At 65.6% G+C, this 22,386-nt stretch overlaps 8 protein-coding genes across 8 annotated transcripts; 4 read left to right on the top strand and 4 right to left on the bottom strand.

The window, feature by feature from the left end:
* Positions 1–135: 135 nt before the first annotated feature.
* On the bottom strand, positions 136–3,434 carry JCM10292_006338 (uncharacterized protein; the record flags this gene model as incomplete). Its single annotated transcript, XM_076649603.1, has 4 exons — positions 136–1,770; positions 1,830–2,937; positions 3,000–3,064; positions 3,135–3,434. The coding sequence occupies 4 exons, from the start codon at positions 3,432–3,434 to the stop codon at positions 136–138; spliced, it is 3,108 nt and encodes a 1,035-aa protein (XP_076504782.1).
* A 324-nt stretch (positions 3,435–3,758) lies between these two features.
* MRPS5 (mitochondrial 37S ribosomal protein uS5m MRPS5) lies at positions 3,759–4,908 on the top strand (the record flags this gene model as incomplete). The annotated part of the gene is made up of 3 exons (XM_076649602.1): positions 3,759–4,515; positions 4,576–4,725; positions 4,790–4,908. 3 exons carry the CDS (start codon positions 3,759–3,761, stop codon positions 4,906–4,908), a joined length of 1,026 nt encoding a protein of 341 aa, XP_076504781.1.
* A 210-nt stretch (positions 4,909–5,118) lies between these two features.
* On the top strand, positions 5,119–7,509 carry JCM10292_006336 (WD40 repeat domain-containing protein; the record flags this gene model as incomplete). Its single annotated transcript, XM_076649601.1, has 8 exons — positions 5,119–5,177; positions 5,275–5,470; positions 5,559–5,791; positions 5,869–6,241; positions 6,307–6,641; positions 6,702–7,118; positions 7,203–7,340; positions 7,407–7,509. The coding sequence occupies 8 exons, from the start codon at positions 5,119–5,121 to the stop codon at positions 7,507–7,509; spliced, it is 1,854 nt and encodes a 617-aa protein (XP_076504780.1).
* Positions 7,510–7,691: 182 nt separating this feature from the next.
* Positions 7,692–11,739, bottom strand: PTA1 (RNA-processing protein PTA1; the record flags this gene model as incomplete). The annotated part of the gene is made up of 15 exons (XM_076649600.1): positions 7,692–7,795; positions 7,856–8,099; positions 8,158–8,267; positions 8,330–8,552; positions 8,607–8,886; positions 8,952–9,407; positions 9,464–9,621; positions 9,673–9,739; positions 9,797–10,137; positions 10,203–10,361; positions 10,415–10,766; positions 10,832–11,145; positions 11,205–11,367; positions 11,428–11,545; positions 11,613–11,739. The coding sequence occupies 15 exons, from the start codon at positions 11,737–11,739 to the stop codon at positions 7,692–7,694; spliced, it is 3,216 nt and encodes a 1,071-aa protein (XP_076504779.1).
* Positions 11,740–11,868: 129 nt separating this feature from the next.
* VMA10 (H(+)-transporting V1 sector ATPase subunit G) lies at positions 11,869–12,506 on the top strand (the record flags this gene model as incomplete). Its single annotated transcript, XM_076649599.1, has 5 exons — positions 11,869–11,871; positions 11,928–11,937; positions 12,015–12,083; positions 12,158–12,258; positions 12,333–12,506. The coding sequence occupies 5 exons, from the start codon at positions 11,869–11,871 to the stop codon at positions 12,504–12,506; spliced, it is 357 nt and encodes a 118-aa protein (XP_076504778.1).
* Positions 12,507–13,056: 550 nt separating this feature from the next.
* JCM10292_006333 (uncharacterized protein) lies at positions 13,057–16,214 on the bottom strand (the record flags this gene model as incomplete). Its single annotated transcript, XM_076649598.1, has 8 exons — positions 13,057–13,425; positions 13,508–13,750; positions 13,807–14,634; positions 14,724–14,837; positions 14,896–14,956; positions 15,568–15,889; positions 15,973–16,112; positions 16,174–16,214. The coding sequence occupies 8 exons, from the start codon at positions 16,212–16,214 to the stop codon at positions 13,057–13,059; spliced, it is 2,118 nt and encodes a 705-aa protein (XP_076504777.1).
* A 628-nt stretch (positions 16,215–16,842) lies between these two features.
* On the bottom strand, positions 16,843–20,680 carry JCM10292_006332 (uncharacterized protein; the record flags this gene model as incomplete). Its single annotated transcript, XM_076649597.1, has 11 exons — positions 16,843–16,917; positions 16,987–17,196; positions 17,267–17,586; positions 17,648–17,839; positions 17,902–18,186; positions 18,249–18,398; positions 18,458–18,686; positions 18,748–18,951; positions 19,013–19,656; positions 19,717–20,311; positions 20,378–20,680. The coding sequence occupies 11 exons, from the start codon at positions 20,678–20,680 to the stop codon at positions 16,843–16,845; spliced, it is 3,207 nt and encodes a 1,068-aa protein (XP_076504776.1).
* Positions 20,681–20,950: 270 nt separating this feature from the next.
* On the top strand, positions 20,951–22,345 carry JCM10292_006331 (uncharacterized protein; the record flags this gene model as incomplete). The annotated part of the gene is made up of 9 exons (XM_076649596.1): positions 20,951–20,953; positions 21,016–21,085; positions 21,150–21,288; positions 21,348–21,438; positions 21,503–21,660; positions 21,726–21,761; positions 21,831–21,997; positions 22,094–22,248; positions 22,334–22,345. The coding sequence occupies 9 exons, from the start codon at positions 20,951–20,953 to the stop codon at positions 22,343–22,345; spliced, it is 831 nt and encodes a 276-aa protein (XP_076504775.1).
* Positions 22,346–22,386: the final 41 nt, after the last annotated feature.

The following is a 22,386-nucleotide window of genomic DNA, read 5'->3' as shown; positions in this document are numbered from 1 at the left end:
CAGCTGAGTGTCCATCCGCCCGACCGAGACCAAGACCCACGCACGCGTCTACGCACAACCCAGCACAGACCAAGGGAAAGGTGAAGCAGACCACGAAACAGAACCATGGAGAAAACGGAACCTTTGTACCGTCCTTCAGCCCCAGATCGACGTCCCGAAAGCCGGCTTCGGCTTCGCGACATCGCTTGTGGCAAGCGCGGGCGAGCTCGCGTCCATGCTCGCCCGTCTAGTGCCGACGACGGGCGGCGCGAGACCCTCCTCGACGGGGCTCGGTGCACCCTCGAACGCCTGCCTGACGCCGTCCGTCGACGCCGCAAAATCGCCGACAGCGCCCATCGCGGCGGCGTTGAACGACCGGCGGCGCTGCTTGTCCGTCGCGAGAAGCTGCGCCGGCGCGAGCGCAGGGGACGACTCGGCCTCGGCCCACCCGATCGGCGCCGCGTCGGCGGCAGGGTCGCTCCCCGGCGCGCGGGCGACACCCGGTCGAGGACTGCTGTGCAGGCTGCGCGTCCCGCCCGCCGCACCGCCATTGCTCGCGCTTGAAGCAGGGCCGAGCGAGAGGCCGTCGAACGCCCGCGCGATTGAGCCCGTCACCGCATTGTCGCTCTGCGAGTGGCCGGCACCGTTCGACCCGAGGAGCGGCCGTGCGCTGAGATCGGGCGAGAGCGGCGGCGCCGAAGCGGACGTGGTGGTGGCAGCCTTGATGCCGGGGAAGGCCGGCGGGCGCGACGGAGCGCCTGCGTCGGTCGCGGCGGTCGGCGAAGGTGACGACGCCTCGTCGACAGCGGGACTCGCAGATACGGGCGGGAAATAGCTTGGTTCCCCAGCCCCTGCCGTCTCGCCCGAGCCAGCGCTGTCGACCGCCGCATCGTGGCCATTCTGCGCGAACCCGTTCTCGCCGTCGTGTTCCTGCTGCTCGTGCAAAACGAGCGGCGCGTGCTGCTCGTGCGGCGTGTACGCATATGCCGGGAACATCGGGTTGAACCCTCCCGGCGTGCCCGGCCCGCCAGGCGCGACGTTCTGCCACCCTTGCGCGCCGGGACCGAAGAAGGGGCTCATGCCTCCTCCGCCGAGGATCCCGCCCGGCGAGAAGGGCCCGACGCCCGGCGAGAACATGCCGTGCGGCAGGAGCGGCGGCGTAGGCTGCGCCGCGAACGGTCCGGCACCGCCGAAGGTGAAGGCCGGCATCGAGGGGGTCATGGGCGGCAGGCCGTGCGTGCGCATGGGCGAGAACGGGCCGCCTGAGGCGGGCGTACCGCCGTTCGCGCCTGCCGACGTGAGGCCGAGCGAGCCGAACGGCAGGGGAGGCGGCATCGTGATGCGCGAAGGAGCGGCTGGATGACTGTGTCCGCGCGCAAAAGAAGGAGCGGGAGCCGGCGGCGATGCCCCCGAGGGACCCGCAACGCCCTTTGACATGTTGTGCGCAAAGGCAAGCGCTCCGTCGCTAGCTGCGGCATGCATTGCTGGCCTTGAGGTCGGCGACGAAACGTGTCCTGATTCGGCACCCGCGTCGATTGCGACTGCCGTGCCAGGTCGCGACTCGCCGCTGTTCGACGACGGCGCAGCCGAGTGCGCGACGTTCGACAGCGGGCTCGGCGCGTTGCTGGCGGAGGCCGACGAGACGAGATGGTCGAGGGTGGGCGGGCGGTAGGGAACCGGTACGGGCATGACAAACTGCCCGTACGGCGGTGGCGGCGGAGGAGGCGGGCCGTGGTGCGAGTGAGGCTGCTGGTTCGCGACCGCCGCGCCGGAGAACTTGTCGAAGTGAACCTGCGAGGCGCATTCGCGTTAGCGAAGACTGAGAAGCGGACGGAACCCCGAAGACGCACCTTGAGCGTCCTCCCGTTGAATTCGAACCCGTTGAACATGCTCACTGCGCGCTCGGCGTCCTGCGACGTCCCGAAGAGCACGCTCCCGAACCCTCGGCTCCGCCCGTCCGGACCCTGCGCGATATCCGCCCTCAGCACGCTCCCTGCGCCGCGCATCAGGTCCTTGAGCTCCTGCCACTGGCAGTTGAACGGCAAATTGCCGACGAATAGGTGCCTGTTCGTGTACTGCCCGCCGTTCGCACCGGGCGGCGGCGCCGAGCCCGGACGAGGCGGACCGCCCTGCGCGCTGTAGTACGGCATGAGCCCGCCGGGCACGGCATAGCCCATCGGGTGGATGCTCATCATCGGCATGAGCATCGCCGCGTGCTGCTGCGGCGGCGGGGGGCCCTGCACGGTCATCGCGACAGCGTGCTGCAGCTGCGGCGGGAGCTCCTGGTGACCCGAATGACGCTGCTGCGACGGCGGCGGAGGAGGAGGTGGAGCTGGTTGCGCGGGATATGCGGAAGTCGCACGGGGGGATGCAGCGGGCGCAATGTGCGGACTGCTGCTCTGCTGAGCGAGGAGGATCGAGTCGGAGCCGGGACGGTCGAGATGGCCGGGCGCTACGACAGGTGCAGGCGAGAAATACGGCGAGGAAGTCGATGTCGGTGCCGGCGATGGGCTGCGCTGTGATGCGGCATCCTGAGAGGAACTGCGCACGGCAGCGGGCGAGAGAAAGGGCGATGGCTGCGATCCCTCGTTGGCAGCTGGTGCTGGAACAGAGGGAGGTGGTGGAGGAGGAGGCGGAGGGGCCGCAATGTACGCCTGGCCGAGCGGGCTGGGCACGGGAATGAGCATTGAGCCATACGGCGCGGCGACAAGGCCCATGGGCGGGGGAGGCGGCGGCGGGATGGGCGAGTTGCGCGCGCGCTGCTCCATCTGTCGCTGCTGCTGCTGGAGCGCTTGCTGACGGTTTGCTTCGGCGAGGGCGAGCGCGCCGGTCGGGTCTTGCGCGTCAATGCGGACGTCCAGTACGCGTGTCTGCCAGGTGTACCCGTGATAGGTTGCGATCGCCTTTGCGGCGTCTTCCGCCTTGGCAAAGAGGACGACACCAAAGCCACGACTCCGTCTGTGGGTAACTCGATCAGCGAGATTGCGAAGAGCGAGGGCAGGGAAAGTCACGCGACGCACCCGTCGGTCGGATTCAGCGCAACATCCGCTCGCAGCACTGTCCCGCTCTTCCGCATGAGGTCCTTCTGCAAACTCGAAAGTCTCGTGAGTCTTCTGAGTTTGCGCACGAGCGCCCCCGATTGAGACAGCACGCACGAGGTCCTGCCATCGCGCGCGGAACGGCAGGTTGCTCACGAAGAGCTGCGTGCGCGTGTCGGCATGGTTAACGGGCAGCACATGCGCGTACGGCGAGTGTGCGCGTTGCTGAAGAGTCGCGCTGGTGCTATAGCTCTGTGGGAGCGCCGGTCGCTGGATCGAGGCGGGCGGAGGAGGGGGAGGTGGGGCGTGCGAGAAGGCGGCGTGGCCGTTCTGGTGCGCGTACGCGCTGTGCGTCTGTGGCACAGGCGGTGCGAGGGCGTGGTGGCCCGGCGGGCGGTCGGGATCGACGTGCTGCATCGGCGACGAACGAGGAGCGATCGGCGCGCGAGAGCGAGGCGGGGACGAGAGATGCGGGTGTGAGCAAGCGAGCGTGCGGTGCGAGCGAGTGGGGGCGTACGTGATCGAGAGCGACCTGCATGCGCTCGCCAGCCAGACTCGGGCGCCAGTGCGAGCAGGGCGGGAGCGCGAGACGGGAGCTAGCGCGTGCGGACGAGCCAGAACGAAGCGAGGCGGGGAGGCGCGCGCGGCGCGGGCCCGCTTCCACCTGGCGCGCGCCAGACGCCAACTCAATACGCTGCGACCCCCGCCGCCTCGCCCGCGCTCTCGACCGCACCCTGCACGATGCAGTCCCTGCGACAGCGCACACAGCAGCTCGCAGCACGCGCCTGGCACACGGCCCGCGCACCGGCACCCGCGCCCGCCGTCCGCACCTTTTCCTCATCGCCCTGCACCTGCTCCCCCGCCGCTTCCTCGTCGCCCTCGGCCACCACGACCGTCGCCGAGCCCGCAGGGCCCGCACTGCAACGACCAGACCTCCGCCACCCTTCCCTCTCGTACCTTCAGTCGCTCGCCGGCTCCGACCTCTCCGCCTTCGACCCCGTGCTCGACATCGACCCCTCCAAGGTCCGCACGCTCCCCGCCCTGACCCCGCGCACAGAGAAGAACCCCGTGCGCGTCACCTTGATCAACGACACGCCCAACAATGCCGGGTTCCAGCAGCCGCGGCCGTCGCCCGACCAGCTCGACGGCCTCCCCGGCGAGGACGACTCGGTTGCGCACCTCGCCCAGGTGACGCAGCTCTCGGCGGGCGAGATCCGCAACCTGTACCGCTTCCCCTTGATCGTCAAGCGCGTCGTCACGATGAAGAGCAAGGGCAAGCAGCCCTCGATGTACTCGCTCGTCGTCGTTGGCAACGGCAAGGGGCTCGTCGGCGCGGGCGAGGGCAAGGACGAGACGGCGCAAAAGGCGACGCAGAAGGCGTTTAACCAGGCCGTGCGCTCGATGGACTATGTCGAGCGGTACGAGGACCGCACCGTGTGGGGCACGATGCGGAGCAACTTTGGCACCTGCAAGCTCGAGATGCGCTCCCGCCCGCCCGGTATGTCCCTCGCGAAGATGCTCAGGCTGTTGCCGTGCTGACAAGGACCGTTCTTCGCAGGTTTCGGTCTCCGCGTCAACCCGTACCTGCACCAGGTCGCAAAGGCGGCCGGCATCTCGGACCTCTCTGCCAAGGTCTACGGCTCGCGCAACCCGACACGTGTGATCAAGCTCGCTGTCGCGATGCTCCACGGCGGCTCCAGCCCGCTTGGTGTGTTTCGGTTCCGCCATGACTCGTCAAAAGCGTGCGAAACTGACGATTCTCGTTCCAACAGACATGGGTGGCTTCGGCAAGGAGAAGGGCTCGCGGAGGAACAAGAAGACGAAGGGCATGGAGACGGCAGAGGCCATTGGTCGCGCACGGGGGCGCAAGGCGGTCGACGTATCGGCGTAGACGAGTTGAAGTGCATCTCGCAGCAACCTTTCGCAACCTCTCGTTCTCGCAGAGCGTCCGCGTGCCATTCTTTGCAAAGCGCATCCCGTTGGAGTGCCGTAGCAGCGAGTTACATGCGGCAGCTTTCGCAGCACCTTGCTTCCGCTCGCTCCTCTGCGCCGCTCTCTCCGCTCTCTCCGCTTTCACTCACTCCCTTCCGCTCAGCCCAGGATGGCCAGCAAGGGCAGTATCACGCAGAGCTCGATCATCGTGCCTGCGCCGACTACCGTGTACGCCTCGCTGTCCCCGCCTCGCTCAACCCCCACCTCGTCACCGTGTGCGCCGCACCTCCTCGCCCGTACTGACTCCCTGGCGCACGCCTGACAGTCGCGGCCAGTCTACCAAGCTCTACGCCACGCCGGACGGGTCCTGCATCGCCTACGGTGCGGGCCGCACAGCTGTCATCCGCCCGATCGCAGGCGAGGGCGAGACGCGCCTCTTTGGCCACGCGCAGAACGTGACGGTCGTCAAGCCGTTGAGCAACTTCTTTGCTGCGTCGGGAGACGCCGCGGGCAATGTCAAGGTGCGGCGTGGCGGTTGCTCACGGTCGTCCGGACCAATATCCCTCTGAGGCCGCTGTACTAACTGCCAAACTTCCCAACGTCTCGCAGGTCTGGGACACGACTGGCAACTACAGTGTCAAGCTCGAGTCCAAGCCGCTCGCCAAGATCAACGACATTGCAGTCGACGGCGAGGGCAAGCGCATCATTGCCGTCGGCGAGGGTCGCTCGGGCTTTGGTGCCTCGTTCAGCCTCGACACTGGTTCGTCCATCGGCGAGATCAGCGGACACTCCAAGGTTGTCAACGCCGTCGCGATGAAGGCGAACCGGCCGTTCCGCGCAGTGTGCGTCGCTCGTCAACTTGCTTGCGTCCTTCCGCGCGCTCAACGCTTTGCATGCTCATCTCGATCTCGTCTTGCAGCACTGGCTCGGACGACTTTGGCGTCTGCGTGCTGAACGGCGTCCCGTTCAAGTACGCCTCGATGTCGCGCCGCCACACCCGCTTTGTCCAGTCGGTCGCCTACTCGCCCGACGGCTCGCTCTTCGCCTCCGCAGGGTCGGACGGCCAAGTCCTCCTGTACGACGGGTCGACCGGCGAGGAGAAGGGCGCGCTCGTCGATGGCGCGGCCGGCGCCGCTCACAGCAAGGGCGTCTTTGCCGTCTCCTTCTCGAAGGACGGGAAGAGCATTGCAACGAGTTCGGCCGACGCGAGTGTCAAGCTGTGGGAGGTCGAGTCGCGCAAGGTCGTGCAGACGTGGAATTTTGAGGGCGATGAGGTCCAGTCGCAGCAGGTCGTGCGTTTCTGCTTGTGCTCGTTCTCCGCTCTAGATGCTTTGCCCTGACTAGCCGCGGGCAACAGGGCAACACGTTCGCTGGCGACTTGCTCGTCTCGCTCTCGTTCAGCGGCAACCTCACCGTCCTCGACCCCAAGTCGCCTACGCCTCTTCGTACGCTTTACGGCCACCAGAACCCCGTCACCGCGCTCGCAGTCTCGGCGCCCAACTTTGACACATTCGTCTCGGGCGACTCGAGCGGACGAATGCTTGCCACGAGGGCTGAGACTGGTGAGGTCGCGCCCGTGCAGGGCGGCGGACACGCGGGCTTGGTCGTCGACGTCGTGCAGACGCAGGAAGGCGGATTCGTCTCGGCAGCCTACGATGACACGGTCAAGGCGCTATCGAAGGACGAATTCTCGTATGCTCATGCGGGCCTCTTCTCCTGAGCCAAGCGGTCTCTGACCGCCCTTTCTCGCAGATCGGCGTCGCTTCCCGCAGGTGCGCAGCCAAAAGCGCTGGCGTCCGCTGCGCCCTCTTCCTCGACCCTGCTGCTCGCGACATCGTCCGCCGTCCAGGCCCTCTCGGCGTCTTCTTCCTCCCTCAGCTCCCTGTCGACTTTCAAGCTTCCGTCCTCCTCGTCCTCCGCAGCGCCTCTCTCGCTCGCCGTCTCTCCCTTGGGCTCGCTCGCCGCTGTTGCGACAGACGACTCGCGCGTCCACCTCTACTTGCTCGCCGACGCATCGAGCCCACAGCACACAAAGACGATCGAGCTGCGCGCGAACGCAACGGCACTCGCCTTTCCGCCGGACGAGGCAACCAAGGTGCTCGCCGTCGGGCTCGCTACGGGCAAAGTCCCGCTGTACAGCACCGAGAGCGGCGAGATTGTTCAGGCACGGTGCGTCGCAGGTTCCCGACTGCTGCACTCTTCCGTTTCGCTCGTAAACGGGCTGACAGCGCCTTGATGCGGCTTGGGTCGCAGCTGGACCGACATTTCGGCGCGCGTGACTGCCCTTGCCTTCTCGTCGTCGGGCAAGCACCTCGCGGCGTCTTCGCTCGACGAGTCGGTGCGCGTCTACTCGGTCGAAAAGCCGTCGTCTATCCTCTCGCTCAAGAACCTGTGCGTCCCCTCTTTCTCCTTTCTCTCTCCCTCTGTGCCTCGACGCTGACAAACTGTATGCTCCAGTCACCGCGGAGGCGTGAACAAGGTGGTGTGGGCTGGTGAAGACAAGCTCGTGTCGGCTGGCGCGGACGGCGCAATCCGCATGCTCGATGTGAAGTTTGCATAGCAGACATAGAGGAACAAGCCTATCATGAGATTGCAAGTCGATTTGTGCCAAGTCTCCAAACGTCGCGGGCGAAAGTTCAAGGGCTTTTCGAAGCTATTGCAGTCACGGCTTTTTTTTTTCACGGTCCCTGGAGTAACGAATGGTCTGTTGAGCGACTGGCAGAGATACAACACATGCTCGCTCTACAAGACCGGAGTCCCGCTTCCGGAACGCGACGGCTCGCCCGCTGGCTCTTCTGCGAGAGCCTCGAGGACCGCCTGACTGCGTGCATTCTGCGCTCCACCCTCTGCGGAAGCGAGCAGTATCAGCGGAGATCCTTGGTCTAAGCAACGAGAGTAGCACGCACTCTTGACCACGTATTCGCGCAGCGGCGCACGCATCGTCGGCTGCTTCTGCACAAGCTCGGCAAGCTGCTCCTTCGGAAGCTGGAGGAGCGCCGCAAACGAGTTGGGCGCGATGGCCTTGGCGAGGCGGATGAAGCCCTCCCAGAGCGGGCCGACGGTCCAGACCTTTTTGGCGATGAGGCGCGAGAGGAGCGTCGTCGAGACGAAGGGCTGCAGCGACTTGTAGGTCGTGACAGCTTGAATGACCTGCGGATGAGGCGTCAGACATGGGCGCCGCCAAGAGCAGGGAGCGGGATGAACGCACAGTGCGAAGGAAAAGGTTGGGAATGACCGGTTCGTCGACGACTTGCTGCATGAACGCGGCGAGCACTTCGGGGCGGAACCCGTCCGCCATCGAGAAACAGATTGAAATTGCTATGGGTGCACGGCTTGTTAGTTGGATGAAGCTCGATCAACGGAGCAGGTTGAAAGCGCACCCTCGATTGTGTTCTTGAGGCCCATTTCCTTGTCGTGCTTGTGCAGGAAGAGCATGAGCTCGACCGGGGTGAGCGACTCGCTGCGCGTGCGGAGCGAGTTGATAGACGAGAAGTGGGCGGGCGGGGCAATGACGGAGAGGAAGATGGACCGGATCGCCGCCTTCTTCTGCGGCGTGCCGTCGAGCAGCGAGATGACGCGCGGAAGGTAGCGAAGAATCTCGGCCTGGGTACGAAGTTCGTTAGAACGGTCAATATGAAGGCACGAGCTGCGACGCACCTTGTTGCATTCCGGCACGATGATCATGTAGAAGCGAGAGTCGAGGTCGCGCTTCGCTGCCACATCCTTGATGAGGCTGATGATGTCGGCGGGCAGCTTGCTCTTGTCGGCGATGACGTCGAGCACCTTGAGCATGAGGCGCTCGCTGCCAGGCGGGAAATCGCCGACCAGCGCAAGGAGACCCGGATGCCGTGCGCCGAGCGAGCGAATGAGGGGGACGATGAGCTCCTCGAGAGCGTCTTTCGCAAACGGCTGCATGTCTCCGTACTGCTCGAAAAGACTGGAGGTGGGCACAGCCGGTCAGTCCAGCATCGCTTAAAAGGGACCAAAGAGGACGAAACGTACGGCTTCAGCAGCGACGTCTCCTTGACCGAGAGTGCCAGCAGCAGCTCGACATGCTGCGTGACCTGCTCAATCGTGGTCGGTGGTTCTAACCGGTCGACGACGCTCCCCTGCCGCACGAGCGCGAACGGCGGTTTCGGCTCTTCGGGCGGCGGTGTCGCCTCCATCTTCATGTCCTCCTCGCCGCCATCTTCTGCGCCTTCCTTCTTTCCCTGCTCGGCCTCCTCCTCCTTCGGCGGCGCGACCTTGAGCCGCTCAATGAGCGAGAGCGCGAAGCGGACCACGGGCTTGCTCAACTCGGCGACGTCGGGCACCCACTTCTTGAGCGTCATGATGGCCGCATTCCGCACGCGCTTGTCGGCGTGGGTGGAGAGCCCGAGCAGGACGTCGAGCGCGACGGGGCGGACGGATGGGCGCAAGACGGCAAGTTCTCGCAGGGTGGTGAAGCCGAGTTGCATCCTGCGGGCCGCGGACGTGTGAGTATGCATTGTCGCGATCACGAACGGGAGACGCACTGGTCTGCCTTGAGTGCCATGCCCTCGAGTCGGTAGATCTCGTCGGGCGGGATTTCGGGCAGGTCCATCATGAACTGGAGTAGCTCCTTGTCCTTGCTCGACGAAGCGACGTTGATGTGCTCGAGGAATCGTTGCAGCCATCGGTCGTACGGGCGATTCTGCGTCGACGCTGTCAGCCTGATTCCGCATGGCGAGCGCGAGCAACGCACCTCGGTAGATTCTCGCCGTTTCGAGGCGTACCATTCCTCGTTGAGCCATAACCGCGCCAGTTCGGTCCTGCGCAAGCGAACGTCAGCCAAGCGCCGAAGTGAATCTTCTAGGCAAGAAGCGCACCTCGACTGCAAGTCGCCTGTCACGAACGTGAACAGCTCCTGCCGCAGCTGCTCGCCCCTCCGCTCCGCCTCGCTCCGCGCCGCCTCGTCCTCGCCCGCCTCGTCCTGCGCCGCCTGCGCGCCCTCGAGTCCGCGCGTGATCAGGCGCGACACGAGCGGGATCCACACGGCCGCACTCGCGCCGTCGGCGCCCGCGGCGCACACGCGTCGCAGGGAAGAGAGGATCATGGTTTCGCGCGCGGCGAGCGTCAGCTCGAATGGCGCCGAGAGCTCGAGGTCGGACGAGGCGACGGGCTCAAATGCGACGGCGTGGTCGACGGGCTCTTCGGCTTCCTCCTCGACCTGTGGGAAGTGAGGAGTCGTATGCCAGGTCGTCTCGCGAAACGAGGATGCGAAAGTGCACGCACGGCGGGTTCAGGCGGGACCTCGGCCTTGATGTCGAGCTCGTCAGCGCCGAGGTCGAGCTTGAGCGGGTCAATCATCGGTGCTTCAGGTGCCGCTTCAGGCTTGGGTGTGCTTTCGACCGGCGTTGCCGCGCCAGTCGCCGGCAGGTGTCTTCGGACCGTCTGTATGCGAGCTGTGAGTCTGTGCGAATGCATATTCGGAAGGAGGCGCGCACCTCGATCGCAGTGCTCAGCGCAGCGGCTGAGACGTTCTGCAGCGTCGCAACCACGAGTTCGGCGACTGTCGCGCTCGCAAGCCCCTCGATGCTCGGGTTGACCGCCAGCGGGTTCGCACTGGCGGCCTGGAACGCCCGCACGATGTTGCCGCTCTCGTCCGCTGCCGCAGCCGGATTGAGCCTCCGGCGCTTGTGCTGCTGCTCGTCAATCTGCGACGCGAGCAGCTGCCGCTTGCGCGAGGCTTCTTCCTCGCGCTGCTTGCGCGCTTCGGACGCTGCGACCTCCATGCGCTGCGTCTGCTGCGCGAGAAAGTCGGCGATCTGCGACGCGTAGGCGCTCGCATGCGAGTTTCTGCGCAAGAAGGGCGACATCAGACGACTGGCAGCGGTCGAGGGAGCGAAAGAAAGTCTACGCACTTGACGAGGTGATTCAGCGAAAGCTTGATGACCTTTTCGACACTCTTGATGACGGACGCGTTCTGCCCTGCGAGCGCAGCCGGCGACCAGTTCGTCAGACTCGTGACGACGAGCTTGCCAAACTGTGGTCGCGACTTGACGAGCGTCGAGAGCGAGGTGACGATGGCAGAGACGAGGTCGGGCGAGGTCGAGGTGAAGAGGGTCGTGATGCATTCCTCGAGGAGCTTGTTGGCCTCGTCTTCGAGCGCGGCGATCTTGAGGAACGGGTGGTTCGGACGGACGAGGGAGAGGTTCGGCTCGGGGTTCCTTGCGAGCTGGTGATGGAAGGTCATGAGCACGCCGTGCAAGCAGGAGAGCACCAAGCGAAACGTACGCGAGGGTCGGCGGTTGCGGCAGTGCTCTGGGTCTGCACGATGCGCTGGAGCACTTTTACGGCGCCGACCTTGGCGCCGGTGCTGCCGGTGCGCCAGAGCTGCAGGACGGCCATCTTGAGCTGCACGACGCGTGCCCACCCGTTCTGGTCGCCCGACTGGGAGCTGCGGAATGTCGCGGCGCATGTCAGCTTCGCATTCGGGACGGGAGCGAGCTGGACGCACGCATAGCGGAATAGGAACGGGTAGGCCGACGCAAAGCCTGCGAGTGCGAGCTTGGTGGTTGCGAGGTCGGCAGGCGAGAGAAGCAGGCGCGAGAGAGGGTCGACAGCCTGGATCGCAGCTGCAGGGCGAACAAGCGCGAGCGGATGAGCCAGCCTGGCGTTGTTCAGAGCTCGGCAGGTACGCACCGTTGGCCTTGAGGGCGGGCTGGGACGAGGGCGCCGAGAGCGATCCGACGAGGTCGAGGTCGGCGCGGGAGGGCGGCGCAGGCGAGGCGGGCTGGGCCGAGGGTGCGGGCGAGTAGTATGCGCTCATCCCGCGCGCTCTCAGCCTCGCTTGGGCGCTCAGAGCCGGGAAAAGGCGCGGGTTGCAGGCGCACCGCGTCGCTCGCTCGCCGCGACGCTCTCGCTCATCTCGTTCGCCCCACACTCTGCCCAGCGAGACATGGTGCGTGCGAGCCCTTGCAGAGTGTAGACCAGCCGCTGACGTCCGCTCACCCGCAGGCCGCAAACTGTCCGTCTCGCCGCTCCTTCCCCTCGTCGCTCGTCGGCATCATCGCTGACCCCAGCTCTCGGCGCACGTGCACGCAGCCCAGGGCATCGCCACTCTCCTCGATGCAGAGAAGGAGGCCTCGCAGATCGTCGCAAAGGCCCGCGAGTGTCCGTCGGCCCCGCTCCTCCGCCAACGCACCGTCCCCCACCAGACGCTCACTCCCCTCCCTTGCATCTCGCAGACCGCAGCCAGCGCTTGAAGGACGCACGCGGTGAGGCGAGCAAGGAGATCGAGGCCCTTCGCGCAAAGAAGGACCAGGAGTTCAAGGACTTTGAGCAGCAGGTCCGTCTCGCTGCCCCCTCACCCTCTGGTCCCTGTCCGACACTCGCTCACCTTTCGACGCGTGCGCCTCGCAGCACTCGGGCGACAGCTCGTCGTCCGCAGACGAGGTGTCCAAGACGACCCAGGAGACGCTGAGCCGCATCGAGGCGTCGTTCGAGGCCAGCCGCGCCCAGGTCCTCGACGACCTCCTCGAGCGCGTCGTCCAAGTCAAGCCCGCATTGCACCGCAACCTCCAGCAGCGCAAGTAGATTGCCCCCCGGCTGCTCTTACCTTTCGACTGTCGCTTGTACGTAGTCTGCGTTCCTTGCCCTCCATGCACGTGCATGCTGACCCTCGCTTCGCCCGTCAGTCTCTGTCTTGTTCCCGCAGTACTTTGTGCAAGTCCCCTCTTCGTTGTACCTTCTCGCTCGCTGCCCGGGACGAGACCAGAGAAGAGAGAGAAAGCTATTGCTTGGTTGCAAGCTTTTGTCGGACGAGACGAGGGTACGGAAAGGAACGGCGGGCAACGGCAGGGAGAGGGAGAATGTAGGCACAGAGTGCGAAGGAGAAGACGGCGAGGAGAGTGTATGCGACGTGCTGCGGATGTAGGCGGAATGGGGAGCAGAAAGAGTGGAAAAAAGGCGGGAGCGAGGAAAAAGGGGACAACATCGAGACTTTGGCCCGACGCATGTGGCACTGCCGACGCCGATAACGGCTTCGGCGGCACACGGCGCGGAGGGTGCGAGAGTCTCCTACGAAAAGCAGAAGAGCGGAAGAAAAGAGGAGAGGAGAAGGCGAGCGAGGATGACGGGTCACCGCCTACTTGGCGGCGGCACCACCGCGCCCACCACGGCCACCGCGGCCGCCGCGAGTGCCCTGCGATCCGCCGCGCCCGCCACGGCCGGCGCCCTCGCCGCCACCCATGCCGCCCTGCTGCGCGCCCTTGTACGCGCCGCGGCCCTCGCCCGAGCCGGCGCCGCCCTGCGCGCCGCCGCGCCCGCCGCGGTTGCTGACGGGGCGCTCGTTGTGTGGCTTGCGCTCGACGACGTTGATGCGCTGCGTCTGGCCCGTGTGGTCGTCGACGACAATCATGATGCCGCCTTCGCCGCCCTCCGCCGGGCGCAGCGACGTCTGGATCGCGCGGCGCGCGTGCTCGAGCTGCACAAATTCGACAAAGGCGCAGGCTTTCTGTGGATGTCAAGCGATGAAAGGGTCAGTCCGTGTTGACTAGTCTGACGATTTCGAAAGTGAAGTATGGAATGACACGCACGTTGCGCACAATGTCCATCTCCTTCAGCGGGCCGAAACGAGTCGTGAGCGTCTCGCGGAGCTGCTGGTCCGAGATTGTCTCGACGACGCCCTTGACGAAGCACGCCGGCTGCTTGACGGCCATGACCTGCTCGACGAATTGCGGCGCCGCAGCCTGCGCAGCCTGCTGCTGCTGAGCGGGCGCAGCGGACTGCGAAGTCTGCTGCGGAGCAGTAGAGGTCGAGGCAGCGGGCGAAGCGGCGACCTACGGAGCAGGAGGTCAGGGCCTGCCGATGCTTCGGAGAGGGGAATCGAACGTACAGGAGGAGCGGCGGCGGAGACACCCTTGTTCGCGTTCCCGAGCTGGCCCCATCCCTTGGCGTTCGTCGCGGCGAGAGTGGCCCACGACTTGGGGGCGGCGGGAGCAGCGGGAGCGGGAGCGGGAGTAGCGGCGGCAGGGGCGGCGGGCTGGGCGGGTGCAGCGGGCTGAGCAGGCTCCTCGGCAGCAGGCGCAGCTGCTTCCGGTGCAGGAGTCGGCTCGGCCGTCGCGGTCACCCCCGACACGGCGGGCTCGACCGCCGAGCTCTTCTCCTCAACCTGCGAGATCGGCGTCACCTCCTCCGCCTGAGCCGGGGCAGCCTCCTGCGCGGGCTCGGCCGCAGCAGGAGTGGCTTCGGCAGGAGTAGGCTCAGACTCGCTAGCAGCAGCGGGCTCATCGTGCGAGACGCCGTTGGTCTGGATGTCGGAGTGGAAGGTGAACGAGTCGGCCGATGCGGTGTGCGGCTGCTCCGCCTGCTGCGGCTGGCGCGAGGCATCGTCAAAGAGGACGCTCTGGACGCTGGCCGGCTGCGCGTCCGTCGTGGCAACAGCAGGAGCGGTCTCCGGCTGAGCGTTGGCGTGCGGCGCAGCGTCCGTCTCGTCGCCCTCCTCCTTGATGTAGCGGCAGATGTCGTTCAGGACAAAGTATCCGTTGTCCTGCACGGCGAGGAAGAAGGTCTGGGCAAACTTGCGCCACGGGCCGTTGTTGTTGGAGAGCTCGCCGATGACCTGCACGATGATGCCGCGGTCGGCCGAGCCCTGGCTGTCGACGTTGCTGATGTAGACCTTGCAGTCGTTCAAGTCGAGCGACATGATCTTGGAGTGGATCTCCTACGATCAGCGCGAAGAGGGCCGGACGGACCAGGAGACGGAGTCAGCGCCCGTCAACAAGGTCCTGGGACAGGAGGGATGGTGCGCACCTGCTGGCCGTAGCATGGCGAGCAGTCCTCGCCCTCGGTGCTGTGGATCAAGGTCGAGCGCTTGGTGTAGAAGCAGTGGAGACGGGCCGGGTCCTTGTTGAGGTACGAGTAGTACTGCGGGCGCACGGCGGGTCAGGCGAGTGTGCGTTCACCGTGGTGGAAGCCTGCGTACCTGCGAGAGGAACGCCCAGCCAATGCGGGCCGCGTCCGTCGCGCCATCGCTCTTGGTTGCGCTGGAAGGACGGCACGAGGTCAGCTCTTGCGAGGCAGCTTGCTGGACAGGGTCAGTGACAGCGTACTGGTTGTCTGCGGCGTCCGCCATTTCAGAGAGAAGTTCGCGTGCGGGAAGGTGGAGAACGATTCGTGAAAGCGCGGCTGCTCTCGAGGTCGACGTGAGCGGCAGAGGCGATTCCGCGAGCCCCCAAAGCCACCCGATTGAGCTGGCTTGTAGGTCACAATAGCTTGCTATCTTATCGTCTCACAAAGCAACGCGCTCGATCACGAGGCAAAGCGAGTTTTGCATGTCTCCCTCTCGTCCGTTTCCCCCAATCCTCCACGCCAGCGCTCTCATCCCTCACCGCCTCGCATCCCGCGGCGACCGCGAGCGCACGTCCTCCATTTGGTCGGGCGAGCGAGTTGCGCTGCGCCCCCTCGGCGGATCCCGGCGGGGCTCGCGCCTGGGGGATGGCGAACGACGAGACTTGTACCCGCCAGGAGAGCGACCTGGCGGCGTGCGCGACCTCCTCCGGACAGGCGACCTGTGCGTCGTTGAACGTTGAGCGTGAGTCGCGGCTCGCCAAAGGAAGCAATCCAGAATACGGGAAAGGAAGCCCGCAAGACGCACCTCGACCTCGAGCGCATCGGACTCCTCGACCTACTCCTCCCGAGTCCCTTGCCCGCCCTCCTGTCACGGCTCGGGCTGCGACTCATGCTCCGGCCCCGAGCCTTGGGCGGCGGACTCCTGCTCCTCCCCCTCGGAGCGCTCTTCTCGCGCGCCGGCGAGATGGACGGGCGCCTCCCACTGGCCCCGCCTCGCGGCGACGGCGGCTCAAGCACGACAGCGACGACGGTGCCGTCGACCTGGCCACCATCCATGTAGTCGGCGGCCTTTGCAGCAGCAGCGGGCGAAGCAAAAGTCACCCAGGCGGTGCCCTTGTGCGATCCGACTGCGAAGATCCGTCCAGGTGTTAGCGCAGCTTCCTGACTTGTCGAATCAGGTCATCCACAGGGCAAATGATGCAGGACATACGTCGCTTGTTGATAGGCAGGTCGATGTCAAGGATCTTGCCGTACACGTCGAAGATCTCCTCGAGGTGGACGAGCTGTACGTTCTTGCTCAGACGCGTGATACGGATTGTGTCGGCCTCGAGAGGGGAACGCGAGCGCGAGCTAGCGAGGTGTGCCGAGGTCAGCGAGTCGCAGCGGTATGAGGCAGAAGAAAGCAGCTCACGGCGAGCGCGAGTAGCGGCGCGGCGACGGTGAACGGGGCATGCTGAGTCTGAGTACGGCTGTGTCACGGCCGTAGGAATGCGCGAAGCAGCTGCCTTCGGAGCGTGTTGATCCGGATCCGCTGAGGACGTTGAAAGAGTCAGCGCGCTGCTCCGCCTGTCACTTGGGCTGCATGTCAGAGACCCTCAGAATGCCCCTCTCTGCTCGGCGAGATGCCCGCGTCTCAAGCCCTGCTCCGCGCCGAGCGTAGGTATCGTTCCGGCGATGAGAAACGAACGTCGACCTGGCCTTTCTGCGCGCCGTGCGAGGCAAGCTGAACCGGTCGCGAGTCACTCACAGAATGTAATTGAACTGCTGACGCGCGGTGCAGCTCCCTCTGGCTGATGTTGAGGCGAAGAGAGACAGAGGTGGAGCGCAAGAGGCGGATGGCAGAGGACCAGACTTCGCAAGCGTCTCACATCTCAGTGAGATGTATTTCGCTGCCCTACGAACAGCACAACATCGTCAAGCGGGCCAAAAGCTTGCGGTCGCGCTTCGCGCCGTCCCTATCCCCTCTCATCCATGCCAGCAACAGACAACCGCGAAATGTACGAAAAGGCTCGAACGTCCGTTACACCCTGCTGCAGCGCTCAAGCACCAGCTCGAGCACTGGCTCTGCCGCCGCATCGCCTCACCACGTCGTCCACGAGCTCGAGTCGGTCACATCCTGCTTCTTGCTCTCGCCCATCAGCGTCGCCTGGATTTGCTGTTTTGTGTAACGCAGAACAGTCAGCATTCGGCGCACGAAAAGCCTAGCGAAGTGTGCGAAGCGTACCTGGTGGGTCAAGCACAAGAAGTCGATGTACGACAGCTGCTCGTTGTTCGAGTCCTCGACGAGCATGTTGGAGAACTCGAACTCGGTGCCGTCGATATTCTGACGCGCAATGAGCACGGGGATGCAGCCGACGCCGTAGCGCGACTCGAAGTACGTGATGATGTTGCGGAGCTGGGCAGACAGGCGGGTCGGGAGGTTCGGGAGGGTAGACTGTGGGAACGTCAAAGAGACAAGCTTGACGTTAGCGCGGCACTCTTAACGCAGCGGAGAAGGGGCGTACCATGCGGGTGTCGAGCTCGTCAAGGTTCTCGTTGCCGTACAGGTCCTGCAGGATCTGCGGCGAGACGCTCGCGCCGAGCCAGAGGATGGCGCGCTCGCCATTCTCGACGAGATACGCGCCGTGCGGCTCCATCCGCGAGTAGCTCGTGCGCATCATCGGCGGAAGGACGAGCTGACCGCGCTCGTCCGGGAAGCCGACCTCGTCCGCGAAGAGGTGCACGGCGAGCATGCGCGGGTACAGCATGCGCACGGTCGCCGGGACGCCGAGGCTTTTGAGCTGCCGCATCGCCCATGTTCGCACATCCGATGCGACGACGCCACCTGCAGAGATACACGGAGGCGTGAGCGAGGGGACGGGAGGCAGTCTTGAGAAAGCACGCACCCTTGAGCGCCTTCGTCTTCATAAGCGCGAGGGCGTAGAGCGGGAAAAGCTTGAAGGATTCGGGGAGGATGAGCTGGGCAGGCGAGGTGGACGACGCGCAGTGCTTGCGGTAGGCGAGGAGCGACTTGACGCAAGAGTCGGTGAGCGACTCGCGCACTTGCCGGAGCGTCTTCGAAGCAGACAGGGTGATCGCTGCAGACACTCGGAGGCGTCAGCTTCAGTGCAACCATGACAGAGAAAGGTCGAGCACGCACCCTCCTTAGTGTAGTAGGCAATGGTCGTGTCCATGTCGGCCGCGCGGAACACGCTGCTGATCAAGCTCGACACGGGCACAGACAGGTTGTGCACGCGCACCCTGCGCTCACCCGTCGCCGACGTGTACAGCGACGCGCACTGGAAGTACGCGTCGGCCTTCTCGTCCAGCTTGCCCTCGTGCTTGATCTTGGCCGCGATCGCCTTGTCGGCGTCGAGGGTACCAAACTCGAGGTCGGTCACGTTGCGCTGGAAGAAGTTGCCGTAGTGGTCGGCAATTCGCAGGCCTGACGAAGCGAGCAAGGGTCAGCCGGTTGGCGGGAACGGGCGGCACCAAGGACAGGCGCACCATTCGAGCACCGAATCCGCATCGTCACGCTGTACGCGGTCTCGCGATGGAGCACCCTCGCCAGCTCTGCCCGCAGCGCCTTGCCGTCCCGCACAGGGTCGAATCGCGGGTGGAAGAAGAGGTCGCCGCCAGTCAGCCCAGGCAATGCACCTGACGAGGAGGGGGTCAGCTCAGGCCCGTGCGTAATCAAGCGCAGCGAGGCGACGTACCGAGCGTTGCCGCGTCGATGTACTGCGAGGGGAAGAGGAACAGGTTGACGCCAATGCCAGACTCGACGCATTCCTCGGCAGCCATGCGGTAGAACGGGTCCTGCGGCACAAACAGCGACTTCTCCTTGTCCGTGCCGTAAAGCTTGCTGTCTTCGCGGTGCTTGAGCGCGCCGAGACCGATCGTCGGGAGCGAGGTCTGGAAGATGCTCAGCTGGCCGCCGAGGTTTTTCTGCGGATCGCGCGCGGGTAAGTCCCGACTCTGGAAGCGACTTCATGGGCCAAGCACGCACGAGCGCCATCATCGACGCCTTGAGCGGGCCCGTCATGGCGGCCTCGACGATCGTCGTGTCCTCGGTCAGCTTGGGCAGGTTGTCGAGGAGGCCCTCGATGACCTCGCGCGACTCGATCGGGTCGACGAGGAAGCCGTCGAGAAGCGGGAGGAACATGTCGGTGATATCGGGCACGACCAGCATCTGCGCCTGGTCGAGCCCGGGCTGTGGGAGGTCTTCGCGTCAGTGGCGAGTTGCGAGAAATAGGCGAGAGACCGGGCCTCACTTTGAGGTTGTAGAACTGCACCGTCCGGTCAAAGGTCATGATGGCGACCTTTGCGCCCGCCGGCAGGCCCGTCCGGGGCGGGAACGCGCCCTGCTCGTCCTCCTCGCCCTCCTTGGGCGGGAACAGCAGCTCCTTTAGGTGCTTGACGACCTCGCCGACGAGCCCAGACCGGACGCTCGTCCAGCTGATGTCGATCGCAAAGACGTAGTGGAGCGGGGTCGGCGTGCGCGGCTGCGAGCCGGGCACGTTCGGGTTGTCCTGCACCCAGTACTCGCGATTGACGACAAAGTCGACCGAGCCGCTGCGCAGCTCCGGCCGCTGATCGAGGTCCATCCGCCGCTGCGACATGTCGAGGTGCGAAAAGTACTCGGGCGCGACGTCGGTCGACGCGCCGCACAGGTTGCACAGGAACTTTTGCCCGCCCTCGACGAACACGCACCACGGGTTGATGTACCCGCGGCAGCGGTCGCACCGCGGCGGGCCCATCTCGCCAAAGTCGACGACCGGTATCGGTCCCTCCTCCGGTCGCAGCGCCGCGAACGGCTGCACGACGAGGCCGAGCGGGATCTGCGCGGCGCCGGCGAGGTCGTCCGTCGTCGGGAGGTTGTACGTCGTCATGCGGATGAAGCGCGGGTTGCAGTTGCCTGCAAGTAAGAAGAGTGAGCTGTTGGCCGGGGTGATGTGAGCAAGGGCAGCGGACGCACCCTGGTCGATCGCAACGTAGTCTGTTGTGGCGAGCGGTGCCGGGTGTCGCGAGCAGGTCATGTACGGCTCGACTTGGTACATCTGCTGGTCGGCGTTCTGCACGGCAACGGGCGAGGGGATGTGGTCGGGGTCGATGCGGATGCGCTGCTTGGTCGGGATGCGCTGGCCGGCCGTGTGCGGCGGCTGCGGGATGCCCTGCCCGTCGTGGCCCTGCTGCTGATACGATGCCGGCGGTGCGCGCGAGGGGTGTCCCGCGGGCATCTGCTGGTACTGCGGCTGCTGCTGGTGGTGGCCGACGCTCGGATGAATCTGCGGCGGCTGGTGCATGTGCTGCTGTTGCTGCTGAGGCGAGTGCATCGGCTGCTGCTGCATCTGCATCTGCGGGTCCATGTGGTCCTGCGGATACTGCGGCTGCTGAGGGTGCTGCTGGTACTGCTGCTGGTCCATCATGCCGTCGGGGCCCTGCGGCGGGAAGTAGGAAGGTTGCTGGTGCGAAGGTGGGGCCGGACTCGTCCCCTCGTTGTGATACGCGCGTGCAGACCGCTTGCCGCGCGCCGGGGCGACGACTGCGGGACTCTGGGCAGTTTCGCCGGCCTGCATGAGACAGAAACGAGTGAGCCGCGCGTTACACGGGGAAACGGCTGCGCGAGGGAGGCGCACCGGAGAGCGGTCATTGGGCGAGTGGAGGCCCATCTGCGCGACGCCCTGTGCGAGGTGGTCTGCGCCGGGGCTGGGCGAGAGTCCGGGCTGGTGCATGGGCGAGAGGTGGCCGCCGTGGGGCGGCGACACGGCGAGCTGCGGGTTGAGGTGCGAGGGGGCGGCGGGGACGGGCGGCTGGTTGGGGTAGCTCTGCGGGGCGTGGTTCTGCTGGAACTGCTGCGCGCCCTGGGCGTACTGCGCGTGCCCCTGCTGGCCGTACGGCGGCTGCGGCGAGGGACCGCCGTGCTGGAACCGGGGGTCCATGTGCGGCGACGCGCTCCTGCGGGGTCGTGCGAGCGTGCAAGGGGCTCAGGTGCGGACTGCAAGCACGGCGAGCTCGCTCTCTCGGCTGCACGCGCGCGTCGGACCGAGAGCGGGCGGCGGATGGACGTGGTGCCAACGAGACGAGCCTCAGGCGACGAGCCGCGACTTGGCCCCGACACGGCCAAACACGCGCTCAGGGTGGACCAGCGAGCACCACAGCGAGACGCACAGCCCGCACTTGCCCCCCTACAGCCCTTCCCCGCAGCTCGCATGGTGCGCCCCCCTCGTCCCCCTCCTCATCGGCAGCATCTCACCGCTCCCTCGCCCTCCTGCAGAGCTTCCAAGACCTCGAGCGCGGCCTCGGGCAGCGCGCACCCCTGGCCCGAGACACGGGCATCGACCCTGGTGCGTCGCACTCGATCCCGCCTCGTCGCTCCACCTCCTCGGCTAACCGCCCTCGCATCGGCAGACGCAGACCTCGAGTTCAAGAAGCTCGCCCGCAGCATCTCGGTGCAGGTGCAGAAGGTCTCGGCCAACACGGCCGCCGTCGCCAAGTTTGTCGACCTCCTCGGGTCCAACAAGGACACCCCCACCCTCCGGACCCGACTGTGCGTCCGCTTCTCGCTCTTGCTCCCTCTACCTGACGCTCACGAGTACGGGCATACAGACACGACCTGACAGAGTCGACGCGCGAGGTGCTCAAGGGCTCGACGGGCGACGTCAAGCGTCTCAACGACTGGAAGCTCTCGCCCACCGATGTGCGTCTCCCGCACCTCTGTCCCTTCTGGCGCGGCGCACAGCTCACCTTGGCATGACACACAGCGGCAACACCGGCAAGAGCAGCAGAAGGTCTCGGCCGACTTTCAGCGCGCGCTCGAGACGTTCCAGGCCGTGTCGCGGCGCAGCGCAGAACGGCAGCGGCTCTTTGTCGAGCGCGCAAAGGCGACCGTCGATGCCGCAGAGGGTGACGTTCCACCACCGTGCGCGTGCCTCCGCGTAGCTTTGCTCTAACGTGAACGCTGATCCGGCCTTGCGTGTCGCACAGCGCGGAAGGCGGCGAAGGAGGGCAGCTTCTCGAGCTGTGCGTCTTCCCCGTGACACTCTCGTGTTTATGTCAAGGCAGTTCCTGACGTCATTTTCCCGCTCGCAGGCAGCAGACGCAGACGGAGCAGCTCTCGGACGCCGACATCGAGTTCCAGGAGCAGCTCATCCAGGAGCGCGAGGGAGAAATCGAGCAGATCGAGCAGGGCATCACCGAGCTGAACCAGATCTTCAAGGACCTCGGGCAGATTGTCGGCGAGCAGCAGAGCATGATCGGTGCGTCTCGAGTTGTGCCCTACTCTGCGTCGCTCGCTTCGTTCGCCGGATCCTCGCCTTTCGAACGCTGACGACAGGCATGGCGCTATCGCACAGACAACATCGAGACGAACGTCATCTCTGTCGCGCGCGACACGCACGGCGCCTCGACGCAGCTCACCGAGGCACACGCCTACCAGCGCAAGGCCGGCCGGCGCATGTTCTGCCTCTTGCTCGTCTTCCTCCTCGTCCTCGCCGTCGTACTCCTCGCTGTGCGTTGTCGAGCTTCTGCGCTGTTGCAGGCTTCTTCGGACCTGCACGCACCGCGCGCTGACGAGCTTGAACAATGATACACAGGTCCTCTCTTAATCGCCTTGCGCAGTACCTGGCCTGATCCGCACCGTCCTCAG

Source organism: Rhodotorula paludigena, assembly GCF_050403205.1.
Source record: "Rhodotorula paludigena JCM10292 DNA, Rt_paludigena_JCM10292v1_ctg26, whole genome shotgun sequence".
In the NCBI taxonomy this organism is placed as follows: Eukaryota; Fungi; Basidiomycota; class Microbotryomycetes; order Sporidiobolales; family Sporidiobolaceae; genus Rhodotorula; species Rhodotorula paludigena.
The sequence above is the reverse complement of the archived record's forward strand: the minus strand, read 5'-3'. Positions and strand labels throughout refer to the sequence as shown.